The sequence below is a fragment of the Silurus meridionalis genome, chromosome 19, assembly GCF_014805685.1.
Source record: "Silurus meridionalis isolate SWU-2019-XX chromosome 19, ASM1480568v1, whole genome shotgun sequence".
Taxonomy (NCBI): Eukaryota; Metazoa; Chordata; class Actinopteri; order Siluriformes; family Siluridae; genus Silurus; species Silurus meridionalis.
The window spans coordinates 15325914-15342164 of record NC_060902.1 but is presented as its reverse complement, the minus strand read 5'-3'; the positions used below and the strand labels follow the sequence as shown (position 1 = coordinate 15342164).

The window sequence follows — 16251 nt, the reverse complement described above, 5'->3', positions numbered from 1 at the left end:
GACACAAAATCACAAAGGCACTGGCAAATCTGTGAGCCGAGTGTAGATAAAGTTTTAATTTGAGTTTGTTATTGTGTTAAGTGTGTTTAACAGGCTGTTAGCATGTGTTAACGTCTTAAAATTCTCAATCGATTACACACCTTAGACACAACCTGATTTTGAGATTAAAGAAAACCGTCAAAAGAATGGCATAAAACTAAAAACGTGTCTCCTCTGCATGCAGGTCGTTTTGCATCCGACTCCCAACAGCCCCAAACAGTCTGAGCTGCACAAGATGACGGTATCTAAAGGCTGCCCGGATAGTGACCTAAGAATTAAACTTGCTGTACGCATGGACAAACCTCAGAACATGAAACACTGTGGGTGAGTTTGGTCAAAAAGTTAAAACTCTCCTGTCCAATTTCTTAGAGCAAATACATTCACAAAATCTTTTTACATTTATTTGTTAATTCATTTTATACAAAGAAAACCCCATTAAACCACTAATACAATTCTTTCCTAGAGAACGCAGCCTTGATCATTTATTGTTATTTGTCGCCATCTAGTGGCTAATATTTAATCTGTAAACTGGTTGGACACCGAAATCATATTTTATTTATAGCAAAATCCTTTCACTTGAATATTTGGCTCATTATTAAAGCTGACTTTATCATTCTGGCTACATATTAGATCTTTTTATTTTTTATTACAGATTCTTTCGACAATTTTATTTTATCCTCTATTTCCACTACTTTATATAAAATAAATAATAATAATAATAATAATAATAATAATAATAATAATAGAAATGAGACAGATTTCATTGTCGCCATTTCTTATGAAACAATGTCCTAAAATATATATTTTCTATAAGCGGGAAAAAAAAAAAAAAAAAAAAAAAAAAAAAAACACTTTTGCTTTTTGTATTGTCTTATGGCGCTATCTAGTGGATACATATTGCTTCTTTCATTTTTTACTTTACTTTAGAAATTAGATTTTTATTTAAGATGGACACCACTTAATATAAAATAATTTCCTAGAAAAAATGGGATGGATATGTTTTGCCTATTATGGTCTTTTCCCACTATCTAGTGATAACATTATAGTGTCTCAAGTTATTATTTGTTTCTGCAAAATAAATAAATGTACTCATCATTTACTCTAGTCTTATAAAATATACAAATATATATTAAAAAATATATATGTTTCTTGTTGTTCTTCTACTGCTTCTTCTGCTTCTTCTGCTTCTTCTGCTTCTTTCGGCTGCTCCCATTAGGGGTCGCCACAGCGGATCATCTGTCTCCAACCCCCCTGTCCTCTACATCTACCTCTTTCAACCCAACTACCTGCATGTCTTCCCTCACCACATCCACAAACCTCCTCCTTGGTCTTCCTCTTTTCCTCCATCCTTAGAATTCTCCTACCAATATACCCCATGTCCCTCCTCTGCACACGTCCAAACCATCTCAATCTCACCTCCCTCACCTTGTCTCCAAAACGTCCCACACCAATCACAATCAATCTTTTCTAGGTACACCTTCTACCACTTCATCTAAGAATTATTTTCTGGCACTGATGACATTTATCATCACCCCTTCCTTACTCCTAAATGCTAGACGAGCTCTGAGGTTCAACATTCACTAAAAATAAATGAAATCTGAAGAAATAATAAATAATCCAAGTGTCATTGAGAGAAAGCTGTTATATATTACTGTTATTACCTCAAATTAAATTGTTTTAATAAACAACACATCATGTTTTTTTGTCTAATTGTGGTTGCATGTTATTTATTAGGGTAAGCATGGTAAGGAAAAAGCCCTCTGGAAAATTAGAATCATTAAAAAAAAAAAAAAATACAGACCCTATTGGTTTCTCTTAGATTTGGATTTAACAATTGTCTGTTACTTCAACTACTTTAGCATGAAGAAATAATAATAAAAAATAATAATAATATTAATAATAATAGAAATTAGATTTTTATTTAAGATGGACACCACTTAATATAAAATAATTTCCTAGAAAAAATGGGATGGATATGTTTTGCCTATTATGGTCTTTTCCCACTATCTAGTGATAACATTATAGTGTCTCAAGTTATTATTTGTTTCTGCAAAATAAATAAATGTACTCATCATTTACTCTAGTCTTATAAAATATACAAATATATATTAAAAAATATATATGTTTCTTCTTGTTCTTCTACTGCTTCTTCTGCTTCTTTCGGCTGCTCCCATTAGGGGTCGCCACAGCGGATCATCTGTCTCCAACCCCCCTGTCCTCTACATCTACCTCTTTCAACCCAACTACCTGCATGTCTTCCCTCACCACATCCACAAACCTCCTCCTTGGTCTTCCTCTTTTCCTCCATCCTTAGCATTCTCCTACCAATATACCCCATGTCCCTCCTCTGCACACGTCCAAACCATCTCAATCCCACCTCCCTCACCTTGTCTCCAAAACGTCCCACACCAATCACAATCAATCTTTTCTAGGTACACCTTCTACCACTTCATCTAAGAATTATTTTCTGGCACTGATGACATTTATCATCACCCCTTCCTTACTCCTAAATGCTAGACGAGCTCTGAGGTTCAACATTCACTAAAAAATAAATGAAATACGAAGAAATAATAAATAATCCAAGTGTCATTGAGAGAAAGCTGTTATATATTACTGTTATTACCTCAAATTAAATTGTTTTAATAAACAACACATCATGTTTTTTTGTCTAATTGTGGTTGCATGTTATTTATTAGGGTAAGCATGGTAAGGAAAAAGCCCTCTGGAAAATTAGAATCATTAAAAAAAAAAAACTATTCTACTTTTGGCTGCTCCTGTTACGGGTCCCCACATTTTAATCATCTATAAATCACTGTCTTCTACATCTTCCTCCTTTATATCTCATCCTTGGCTTTCCTCTTTTTCTCCTCAGCATTCTTCTACCGTTATACCCCATGTCTCTCACCTTGACCTTGTCCTGCTACACTGGTTTCTAATTCTATCCATCTTCATCACCTCTTCCTCCACCTCCTGTCTTTTTGTTGATGCCACTGTCTGTAAACCATACAACAGATCAGGTCTCACCTCAGTCTGATAAACTTTCACTTTCACTCTTCTAGACAACTTTTTATCACACTTAAAAATGATAATAATAATAATAATAATAATAATAATAATAATAATAATAATAATAATTTTCAACAAGGCAAGAATTTAATAACTGTATATATTGTTGGGTATATACAGTATTACAATAATATACAGCAATATGAAACAGTTATTTATGCAAAAGCTATTTTGAGATACAGTGTAAGTATTTATACTATACTTGTCCAGCAGAGGGCAGCGCACACATACACACCGCTCCATATACATTCCCACGCACCAAAGACCCACTCACCACTAGTGTTTTGTTGTGCCAATAACTAACACAGTTTTGCAACAAGTAACAGCAATTATGTCTGTTATAACACACATCACAACTGTATTCGAAAACCCACTCCAAACTGTGAGAGCTGTTAATATCCAATATTCAGGTTTTTGTTCCCCCCATTGTTTGCCCAGAAGGTGTGTGTGTGTGAGGAGTGTGTGAGGAATGTACTGCAAGGCATAGTGCAATCTTAACACCTGTCTTTACACCTGTGCTGTGATCGTGCGCAGATATCTTTGGGCTATCGGAAAAAACGTGTGGAAGAGGTGGAAGAAGAGGTTTTTTGTCTTGGTGCAGGTATGTAATGTTATTATTACAATGAAATGAAATTAATTAGATCAATAAAATAAAAAGATATATATATATATATATATATATATATATATATATATATATATATATAGAGAGAGAGAGAGAGAGAGAGAGAGAGAGAGAGAGAGAGAGAGAGAGAGAGAGACAGACAGAGAGAGAGAGAGAGAGAGAGAGAGAGAGAGAGATGTCTCAGGTTCATTTGATATGTTTCAATAGTTTTCAAATCATCTTTAAGTTAATTATATACTAATACTAACTAATAACTAATACTACAATTAATAATGATTATTAGCAAGAAATACATAAAAAAAACAATGTCAATATACATAAGTATATATATATATTTTTTGTTGTTGTTTGTTTGTTTGTTTGTTTGTATTTTTAATTAATTTTTTTTTTTACTTGTCACATGAACATTGCAATGAAATTCTTTCTTCACATTCAATGTTAGCAAGCTGGGGTCACACACACACACACACACACACACACACACACACACACTCCCAGCCACATGTTCAGCAAACTACTGCCACAGTAGTTGACCTGTGTGTGTGTGTGGGCGTGTTTGTGTGTGTGTGTGTGTGTGTGTGTGTGTGTGTGTGTGTGTGTGTGTGTGTGTGTGTGTGTTGGCTAGTAAAAGCATTCCAGCATGCTCTGTTTGTGTGTATTTGAGTGCACAAGTGATCTTGCTTCATTGTGCTTTTTACTCCTGCTGTATGTGCTTGTGTATATTTTCTGTTTATATTTTGTTTTGTTTCACACGTCTTTTTTTCTTTTTTTTTACAGTATCTTCTTATTTTTGTCATGTTGGGTCTTGTGAAAGCGGCCTGGTGAACGTGTGTTTCTCCATCTGCCACTAAAACGTGGGGTTTAAATGCTGTTAAGATGAGACAGAGAAGTGGTTGAGATTTAGTGTTTCTCCGTCTGTTTCGTCTGATCGAGTTAACGACATGCGTAGGTCTTATGCAACATTGTTTTAGTCCCTCTGCAAATAAACAGGGAACGGAAGTCGTCTTACAGAACTTCTCACCAGGAAATGTGTGTGTGTGTGTGTGTGTGTGTGTGTGTGTGTGTGTGTGTGTGTGTGGATGTGGATTTTCTAGTATAAAATAAACATTTAAATTAGCTAGTGAGCCACTCAGCTATACTGATGTGATACAATTTGACGTTCATGCAGTGTAAAGCCACGCCTCCTTTTTATAATCACTGTACTGTGACTGATAGACACTGAGGCCACACCCCCTTTTGCATGACTTATAAGCAGAGAGGCTGTGGCCTTTCCATTGTGACTGGGAGACACAGAGGCTATGCCTCCCTCATTGGCCATGCCACTGTTATTAAATGAATGCCACGCCTCCTTTATTACACATTGGCCACACCCTTTTTTATTACACAGAATCCACACCTCCTTTCCTCATGGCTTATAATCACATAGGCCAGGGCTCATTTATTACTCCTTTATTAAACAAATGCCACACCTTCCTTAACTACCCAGAGGCCACACCTCCTTTATTAAACAAATGCCATGCCTCCTTTAGCTATCCAGACACCACACCTTATTTATTAAACAAATGCCACACCTCCCTTAGCAACCCAGAGGCCACACCTCCTTTAATAAACAAATACCACGCCTTTCTTAGCTACCCAGAGGCCACACCTTCTTTACTAAACAAATACTACACCTTTCTTAGCAACCCAGAGGCCACACCCCCTTTATTAAACACATGCCACACCTTTCTTAGCAACCCAGAGGCCACACCTTCTTTATTAAACAAATGTCACACCTTCCTTTAGCTACCCAGAGGCCACACCTCCTTTATTAAACAAATGCCACGCCTTTCTTAGCAACCCAGAGGCCACACCTTTTTTATTAAACAAATGCCACACCTCCACACCTTGTTTTTTTGGACTGACAGGTATATAGGCCACACCTCCTTTACAATAACGATGAATGAAAGAAATGTTGCACAGCTCTTTGAAAATCTCTTGTCTCCAGCTGTGCATGTGTTCTCCCAGCCCTGCATGCACTCTGCTCTGTTTATTTCAGGTCAGATGAACTCATTACCTTCAGTGATTCAGAAGTGTTTAATTACAGTCACAACTAAGATGCACTGGCACACCACTGGAGCACATCTCATACAGGCCAGAGTTTTCAGAACATGTGTAACTGTACACCCTGAGCATCATAAATGTACAGTCAGAGATTCAGTAAAACGCTGTTCAGTGCAATCTAATGCTCATAATTATATAAATCAGCTCCAGATAAGCTTCATCGGGGTTGTACACGTCTCAGCATAGGTTGAACTGGACCTTTATTAAATTCTTCTTCTTCTTCCTCTTCTTCGCCCTCATTCTCTACTTGCTCCTCTGTTTCATCATCAATACAATGCACCATTTTTTCTATTTCTTTAGCATTTGTTGCATTCTTCTAAATTTTCTGCTCATTTTTCTTCCTCTTCTTCCTTTTACTCCTCTTCTTCTTCTTCTTCTTCTTTTTCTTCCTCATATTTTCAGTTCCCAGTGGCGTTGGCTAAACCGAAGGCGTAAGGCAAATATTTATGATGCAAAGTGAAGTCTAATTATTCTGCAGTCTGGAGGCGACGCTGCAGAACAGCTGGCTGTCTAACCCCCATGACACACACACACACACACACACACACACACACACACACACACACACGGTCCCATCTTCTTCTGTCTCTTCATCTCTTCATAACGTGATGGCTTGCTCACTCAGTCTCGAGCCTGTGAATATGTTAATGCCTGTGAGTGACCAGGGGCGTCTCTTCTCAGCCTGTAATATCTCATCGATTTCAGTTCGCCTACACACTCTTTTCTTTCTCTCTCCCACGCACAATGCCGTTTATAGCACAACAACAACAATGACGAGGTCATTTAAAAAGCCGAGGCATACCAGGCTAATCAGGGAGCCGGACTCATTTAAAATCCTTTAACCGCCGGTTTGACAGCAGGTCTGCCGTGCACGGGGAGTCTCGAACTTTAGCGCCCCGGTGCGACAGGGCGAAGGGAGGCTTGGCGAGAGGAAACGGGGTGTGCGGCGTCCCCGAGGCACCTGCTCGCTGCCGAGTCGGTTCGAGAGCTAGGAGGCAGAGCGAGCTCCGTCCTCACACACATGACATTGAATTGATGGTGTCATTCTGAGCGTGGGGTGAGAGGGAGACACCACTTACAGGGCGAGTCAGATTGATACGCACGACCCTGATATGACAGAGGAAGGGCTGATGCGAGAGGGTCGCCAGGCTCACGTTCACATTCACTCATCCATCACTCACGTTTGATAGGCAGGATTTAAGCCAAGCTCACGCTCCAGCGTGTCTGAGACAACTTCTCTCCATTCACATTGTTCAAACCTGACCTAGTAAACATACAGCCAAATGTGAACACATTATCCGACTCAACAGATAACACGATCCAAACTCATAGCAATACTCATTGTATATCAATACTATATGTGTTTATTTTTGTATTTATTCACTTATATTTTTTTATTGATTTATTTATTTGAAAGCTTGCCAGAGAGTTGCACAGGGTGTCTGTGTCTCAGATCACATGAACATTGAATTTTTGTTGGAACTCTGGGGACTATGAGAAACCCTTGGCATATTTCTTACATATTTATTGCCATATAGAGTTATATAAAGAATCAATATGAAGGAGTATAACTCTGTGAATTAATATTAGGGAGGTAAAGTATGTCTCTCTCTCTCTCTCTCTCTCTCTCTCTCTCTCTCTATATATATATATATATATATATATATATATATATATATATATATAAAATATCAAATCAAATGTCTATCTATCTATCTATCTATCTATCTATCTATCTATCTATCTATCTATCTATCTATCTAGTCTGTCTGTCTGTCTGTCTGTCTGGTTCCTGATAGATACATATATACATACATTAATACATACATAGATCAGTTTTCATCCCAGAGGCAATATTTACGGTTATCATTATAAATTACAGGGTTTTGTGGAATCTGATTTGATATTTATTGACTCACTATTGGTTTTGAATGAAGATCACAGGTTTTCTTTTAAGTCCATTTTCTCTAATGGCATCTCAGAGAGTTTTTCCGCACCATTTTTACCTTGTTAATGCTCTAATCTTCAGGTCAGTCAGTACACCTTCGCCATGTGCAGCTACAGAGAGAAGAAGGCAGAACCCGTGGAGCTTCTCCAACTAGATGGATACACTGTGGACTACACCGACCCTCAACCAGGTAACTCAAACCGAATCCATCTCAGTGCCTCAGTGTTCCATACACTGTCCTCCAATCCACAGTCTCAAAAACACATAGCTGCTATTAATAACTCAGGGTGGAAATCTTTATTTTTTTTCCCCAGTTTATTGGTGAAGGCATCAGATACAGGTTATAAAGCTACACAAAGCTCCTGTACATTTATAGTTTGTAGATTTATAGGTTCATTTCATTTAGCTTAATAGAAACTGTAGCGTTAATACTATTATTATTATACTGCATGCTGATAAAGTTCCCCAAATTTGTGAGCATTTATGATTTACAGTATTCACAGGTTTTCTTTTTTAAATTCTTAAAAAAAAATACAAACAAGCAAATAATCATCATCATAATTATAATCATAATAAATGGGACAAATGAAGTTCAAATAATATTCTATAATATATAATAAAAATAATTTCATTAAGAACAAAATGCAAATATTTTTATAAAAAATATATATTTTAAAGTATATTTTAAAGGTTTTTTAATTGACTTTTATTTAATTTATTCTATTTTCCCCAACATTCTGATTATTCTGAGTATGTATATATATATATCATAATTTTTCAGACTTACATTTCAGGCAAACGTGCTGAATTAATGCTCAGATTTCCCATAATCAGTATTTATTTAGGCATAATATTCCACAAATATTCAGAGATGATTTATTTGTTGTAATGAATCTCAGTGGGTTTACACTCATTAGCAATTACGGCTTCCTTTTTGTTTTATAAATTAGACTTACACATTTCTGTTTATTTTGTATTTTACTGAAAAAATTGGTTTGTATATTTTATACTCATAAACATATGGACATGTTTTACTTCTACACAATATCTACAGAATATAGACAAAAGTTTGCGGACCATTCGACCATAATATTTGTATGTAGTTTTTGAACATCCCACTCCACGTTCAGAAATGTGAAATGGGATTTAGTCCCCATTTGCTGTTATATTAAGCTCCACTCTTCTGGAAAGATGTTCTTCTAGATTTTGGAGTGGTCTTGTGTAGATATGTGGAGTTTCATTCAGCCACAAGTCAGGAAGTGATGTAGGTGATGTGAGGAGGTTGGGTGCAGTCAGCGTTCACATTCATTCTGTTTAATAGGGTTGAGGTCAGAGCTCTATAGCACTCAAGATCTTCCAACTCATGTAAACCTTATCTTCATGGAGATGTCATGCTGGAACAGGTTTATGTCTCCTAGTTAAAATGAAGGGAAAATTTCATGCTGCCACATCCAAAGAAACCCTATACAACTGTGTGCCTCCAACTTTACTGTAACATTTCAAACATCTTTGATTATGAGTTTTAATTTTCTTTCAACTACTGATGGACTCTAATCAAATATGATATCAGTTATAAATTTTATTAATATTTCATGACTTTTATCATTATTAATTAATGGAGTGTGTGTTTCCCGGTGCAGGTTTGGATGGAGGCAGGACTTTCTTTAACGCCGTGAAGGAAGGTGACACTGTGATCTTTGCCAGCGATGATGAACAGGACCGAATCCTGTGGGTTCAGGCCATGTACAGAGCCACGGGCCAGTCGCACAAACCCATCCCTCCTACACAGGTCCAAAAACTCAACGCTAAAGGAGGAACAGCACCACAGCTCGACGCTCCGATCTCTCAGTTCTGTGAGTGTTTTACAGCACACACACACACACACACACACACACACACACACACACACACACTTTAGGACTGCTCATATCAGGCATTTAGATCCTAGTTTGCTTGTTTATTTACTGTGAAAGAAATATGTGTGTTATATGGAGTGTGAGTTTAAGACTGTTGGGGCATTTTCTTACAGTTCAGTCTCTAATAATTCACCTTCTCATAGCTCATCTTCTCATAGCTCATCTTCTCATAGCTCATCTTCTCATAGATCACCTTCTCATAGTTCACCCTCTTATAGTTCACCTTCTCATAGCTCACCTTCTCATAGCTCCGCTTCTCATAGATCACCTACTTATAGCTCACTTTCTATAGCTCACCTTCTCATAGCTCACTTTCTATAGCTCACCTTCTCGTATCTCACTTTCTATAGCTCACCTTCTCATAATTCACCCTCTCATAGTTCAACTTTCTCATAGCTCACCATCTCATAGCTCACCCTCTCATAGTTCACCTTCTCATAGCTCACCCTCTCAAAGTTCACCCTCTCATAGCTCACCATCTCATAGATCACCTTCTCATAGCTCACCCTCTCAAAGTTCACCCTCTCATAGTTCACCTTCTCATAGCTCACTTTTTCATAGCTCACCTTCTCATAGCTCACCCTCTCATAGTTCACCTTCTCATAGCTCACCATCTCATAGCTCACTCTCTCATGGTTCACCTTCTCATAGCTCACCATCTCATAGCTCACTCTCTCATGGTTCACCTTCTCATAGCTCACCATCTCATAGCTCACCATCTATGCTTTGACGTTTTTTTGTCTCTGAACAGAGATGAAGCTGCGATAATGGAAATGTTGATGAGTTAATTACGGAGATTTTTCTCCAACTGTCGCAGTTGTGGATTTATTGCTCTAAATGAATTCATTGAAACCAGTGGTTTGGCTGAAGAGCCGACACGCTCAGCACCTCTCAGCAGCTAGTAATTACCGTGTTAAAAGTAACGCCCCATGAATTAAACAGTGTGTTTACAACCTGATTATTTCTGGATGCTATCAGTGAAATGTTACCAAATAACTCCTTTCTGTTTCACACCGTCTTTCCTTTCACAACTACAGACGTCACTTAAAAAAAGAAAGTCAGATATTCTTGAAATTACGATTAAACCTTTCTATAGGCATCTGAACGTTGCCGTTACTGTTACTATACATAATAAAGCTTTGGAATGAGAGAATGAATATAATTAACATAAACCTGACCAATCAAGAGAAGGAAATCTCTTTCTGAAATCTGAGGAGTGTAAAAATAAAACTAAATTAATGAAAATTGAGTTGAAAACGATGGATGGATGGATGGGTGGATGGATGGATGGATTGATGGATGGATGGATGGATGGATGGATGGATGGATAGATAGATAGATAGATAGATAGATAGATAGATAGATAGATAGATAGATAGAGAGGTTTAATTTAAAAACAGTGTGATTAAACCCGGCCCTGTGCTGTCACTCTTTTTCTCTTCCTCTCTTTTTACCTCACAAAGAAGCTCCAGCACTGTCACTCAGTGCCTGTAGGCCTAATCTCAGACTCTGTCATCTTTACTGTGTGTGTGTGTGTGTGTGTGTGTGTGTGTGTGTGTGTGAGGGGTCAGCACTCCCCAAAGGAGAAACACTAAATAGCCCCAAATGTTGTAGCGTGGACTTTCCTAGAGAACGGATCTATAAATGAAGAGCGTCCCATCAATCAGTGTCAGTTCAGCTCTGGCCTGCTTGTCCGAAGCTGACTAGTGTCACGGCGTGTTACCGTCCAGAGCCGTTCTTACCCTCCGCCAACGTCAAAACCAACGTGACAAGCTCTTATTCAGACACGTTAGAGGGACAAAGTGTCACCTTTTAGACTTAAGGGTTCACTCCGACGCCTTTGTTTCAGCCTGGACCCGTGCAGCCATGTTCAAAATATTAGAAATGTTTACAGGTTTTCAGGTTGAAGCAGTAAGTAATAAGAGAAATTACATATTGTGACTAGCTTCAGGTTTGTTAGAGAGAGAGAGAGAGAGAGAGAGAGAGAGTAATTGACACATTTAAATTACATTTTTGAATAACTTTTGTTAGAATAAATTACTTGCTGATATGAAAAAGCATCAGTTTCATCCATACTTAATTATAATGATATTATTATTTATTATAAAAAATTCCTTCAATATTGTTAGTAGTTCTAGTAATAATAAAATAATATTTTTCCAACTAATATGATGTGAATACATTTCAAGCATTTATATATAACATAAGACGCCCAGGCCATCTTTGTGAAGAGCAACAACTCTAATTCTCAAATCCTCAGACACTCTTTACCTGAGGTGCCATGTTGAAAATCCAGTGGTCAGTATGAGAGAATTTTACACAAAACACCAAATTATAACTGCTTTAATACAAGATACATACAATTATATGTTCCTGTCAAGCAGACAAAAACATGAACATGATGAATAGCTCAGGGTTTTGCATGGATGTTATCCTTTTTGTTATAGGCTATTTAGACAATAAAGGCTGTATGTTAAGTTATTTTTAGAGGACATTAAATCTGTACTGCTATACAAGCTGCACATTAAATACTGTGTTATTTGAGTTTATTATCTTCTGATGTCAATCTATGCATAATCCTTGCACAGAATATTGTATATTACTATATATACCATATATTTTTACCTACTGCACCTTCTGTACATTAATCACCCTCACCCCTGTATATATGCACCTCATACTCTGTTTATCTCACTGCTGTTTATTGTAAATTGGCCACTTATGCACTTCTGGTTTAATGCTAACTGCATTTTATTGGCTCTGTACTTTGCACAATGACAAAGTTGAATCAAATCGAATATAAAATATATCCAAGTTTCTTTTCTATGGTATTGTCTCTTTAGAAGATACTTAAATGGTTGTTAATATGTTGATATTTGATGGGGTGCACTCACTATTGTGAGATACTGTGCATATATACATATACATATATACACACACAACAGCAGCAGCAGCAGCATTCGTCTTTGGTGTGAAAATATAGTGGATTATATACAGATTATAACTCCAGCTACACCTGATTTTTTTCGAAGAGACTCCAATCTGACACTCGCCGCCCATTAATGGGGAAGTTGGTTAAGTCGTGCACTCTTGAAATAAACGGTGTGCAGCAGGCATGTGACCCTTAAACACAGGTGAGGGTTAAGCCGTGTTCCTGCATTCAGATGCAAAGTGCAGAGACTCGGTAGGCCGCTGAACATGAATGGGCACCGGCCTGCAGCACAGGCTTTAAGCTCCGTCTGAAACGGTGAATTAGAATGAGAATAGCCCCCTGAGCGGACTGGATTAAGCCACCAGGTCCTGCTTATTTGCCCAGGCCCTGATGTAATACCTAAGCCCACTAACCATGGAGGAAAGTGAAAATGTGTTGTTGGATTTATTTAGTCCCCTTAATGGACAATAGCTGCATGGGCAGGGGATAAGGGGTGTGTGTGTGTGTGTGTGTGTGTGTGTGTGTGGTGAAAGGGGTGGTATTGGGCTGGTCCTCTCCCTGATCGCAGGTTAGTGGGACGGGGTTGCTTTAATTAGACCGACCCCGTGGGGTCCAGGGCCTATGGGCAGCCTGCTGAATGGAGATGGACGATGCTGTGTACACAGGGACACTCAGGAAAAGGTATTTTTAGGAAGCTAGGGATTATTCAGAGCATTCAGATATTAGTCGACTAACGACGGCTCTGATGATCAGGATTATCAGCCGTGAACAGGGATAGTCAGAGATTTCTGGAAATATATTAAATCAGCTGTATGAAAACATTATACATCATTTAAATAGGGCTTATAAGGTTTCATGATACCTTTATGGTGATCGCCATAAATCTACATAAACATTTATAGAGAAATGTAATATGTGTACTATTTATCACCAAGCAAAAAATTATAATTACATTTTTGTTTTATATTATTATATTATTTACACAGGAGTTACTCATTTATAGATTTTAGAGAAAATTATTTATTTCAGTGAGATTTGAAAGATTTTCCCTTTAATAAACAGATTTTATTGTATTAATTGATAAATCATAAATTGAATCATTTTGTTCAAATTGAGAGAATTTGATGATTGTTTTAAATGTATGAAAATTATTTAGAATTACAATATAATTTTTTAATTTTTTATTAATTATATTTGAAATGAGAACATTTAACTGATATAATCACGTAAACATTTATTTTAAAAATACAAAACTATTAAGACCTTTTAAAAAAATAATTTTATTTAAAAGGGTGGAATGAAGTTATTAATTTTCTTAAATCCACATTTTTATATTTCTATAAATATAATTATATATTAATGTATAATTTATATCTTTAGTATAAATATATTAAAAGAGAAATATTAATTAGCGTCATATGCGCTAAAATGTATTAGAAATGTGTGTTTTCTCCACACAGATGCAGACCGTGCACAGAAACACGGGATGGACGAGTTTATCTCAGCGAACCCCTGCAACTTTGATCACTCCTCGCTGTTTGAGATGGTGCAGCGCCTCACGTTGGACCACAGACTAAACGACTCCTACTCCTGCCTGGTACTCGCTCACGATTCAGTTTAATTCAAACGATTGTATTTCGTTCACATCAATCCAGCATGGTTTGACTCTCCTCTTCATTTTACAATAGTCAAACATTTCTGTTTATAAACCTCATGTAAGAATATGATTCAGATTTGTCTTCTCCTCTGCAGGGTTGGTTTAGTCCTGGTCAGGTGTTTGTCCTGGACGAGTACTGTGCCAGAAACGGTGTACGGGGTTGTCATAGACACCTGTGTTACCTGAGCGACTTGTTGGAGAGAGCTGAGAACGGAGCGATGATCGACCCCACGCTGCTTCACTACAGCTTCGCGTTTTGCGCTTCACACGTGCACGGCAACAGGTACATTCGCCTGTATGAGCCTAGTTTGCTTTGGTTATATTTGAAGCGCACTCTGAATAACAGTGTACGTCAAACGAATCCTTCCAGAACTGCCAACAATCACAATTACACCTAAAGACATGTCTATTTTATTCTCCACAATACAGTTTGAATAGACCTGGTAAAATTGAATGATTGACACTTCTGAACTCGGACCCTGGAAGCCCCGCCCCTTCTTACCTATTAACAATTGGCTGCTTGATTTTCAGGAAGATGTTAGTTACATGTGTTAATCTTTCGCTTTATAAGTCAGCCACCAGAGGAAACAGGTAGCACTTATGAGTCTGTGTAGCAAGACACCTACAGCGTAGCCAGTGGGAAGATTAGTGTGTGCACAAGCTTGTGCTGCTGTGGCCCCGGGCTCGAGCTCATTGCACCCTGCTGTGGGACTCAATGGGTGTTTTTTATGTATTGCCAAATGTTGCGTCTGATCTATAAATGATAAATGTGCAAAAAAATCCTTCCATTGGAAGATCCCCGTGGCACATTTGATTAGGGCCTCCATGAGCTTGTTGCAAGTGTCGCAGTTTGTTTTGCATGCAAATGTTGGGTCTAATCAGTAGGCACTTGTGGCGCTGCGGTTTAGGGCGAGCGTGATCTTGCGGCCCCTGCGGCCCCTGGCTCCGAACCTGTGTGATGTACCGGGCTGTGGGAGGCATGTTAGTTTTGCGTATTGACAAACATTGGGCCTGATTAGTAAATGATAAATGCTTCTAAAAGAAAACAGGGCATTAGTTGGTCCTGGTGGGTTGGGTCGTGTGTGACCTCACCCCCTCTCAAGGCCCAGGTTCAGACCAGCTTTGGTGAAACCTGCTGTGGGAGTCACAGTGTGTTTTGGGCATTGTTAAAAGTTGAGCCCAAACGATGAACGTCGATTGATAAATGATAAATGTGTTTAAAAAGAAGCAACAAAAAAAGGAGGGGCCTGAGGTTTGAGTCCAGGTGCAAATACAATGTCAGAACCTGCATTATAAAGCTTTAAAAAGAGTTATTTAAATCTGCAATTAAACTTTTATTTTAGTAAGTAAATAACATATAAAACAGGAAGTAAACAAAACAAATCTAAGATATATGTTAAAATAAAAAAAAATATTTATATATATATATATATATATATAGGAAAAGAAAAACACACACTTACTGTGTAACCCTGTGGCGAAACCGGAAATTGTTTGCCTTTCAAACTTTGGGTTCTTGGTTCTAATCTTGCTCAAGGCTTTTTTAAAATAAATGCAGAAAAGAAATGATATAAATGCATTTGTTCTCCAACAGCACCAGTAGCTCATTGGGTTACAGGACATGTGTGTGAGTGGTGTTGAAGATCCTGGTTCAAGTCCAGTCATGGGTGAAATGTACATCCTTAAGATAAAAGCCAATGTTTATGTTACATTTTTAATTAAATAAAAGTAGCATGTTATTACTAACAAAATAAGCAATTATCAAAATAAAGAAGCAAGTTAACAGCAAGTAGATATGTATAAAATGTATGTTCATGAGGAAATAAATAAAGATGTAAAAGTAGTAAAACAAATATAATATAATATAATCAGGATAAACTAGGTAGGTTGATGTGTAGCTCTGTGGCAGTATTGGAAAGTGTTCGCCTTTCAACCTGTAGATTCCTGGTTCATCCCTGCTTAAGT

The 16251-nt window shown here is 37.6% G+C and overlaps 1 protein-coding gene across 12 annotated transcripts in view; it reads left to right on the top strand.

Annotated features, from left to right (window-relative positions):
* The window catches only part of cadpsa (Ca2+-dependent activator protein for secretion a), a 110066-nt gene that overhangs the window by 50773 nt on the left and 43042 nt on the right, over positions 1–16251 (top strand). For all 12 annotated transcript variants that reach the window (XM_046875466.1, XM_046875478.1, XM_046875474.1 and 9 more), the window contains exons 8-13: positions 224–363; positions 3640–3706; positions 7863–7971; positions 9422–9634; positions 14090–14226; positions 14382–14569. In XM_046875466.1, the coding sequence (XP_046731422.1) occupies positions 224–363; positions 3640–3706; positions 7863–7971; positions 9422–9634; positions 14090–14226; positions 14382–14569 (854 nt within the window). The remainder of the gene's footprint in view (positions 1–223; positions 364–3639; positions 3707–7862; positions 7972–9421; positions 9635–14089; positions 14227–14381; positions 14570–16251) is intronic.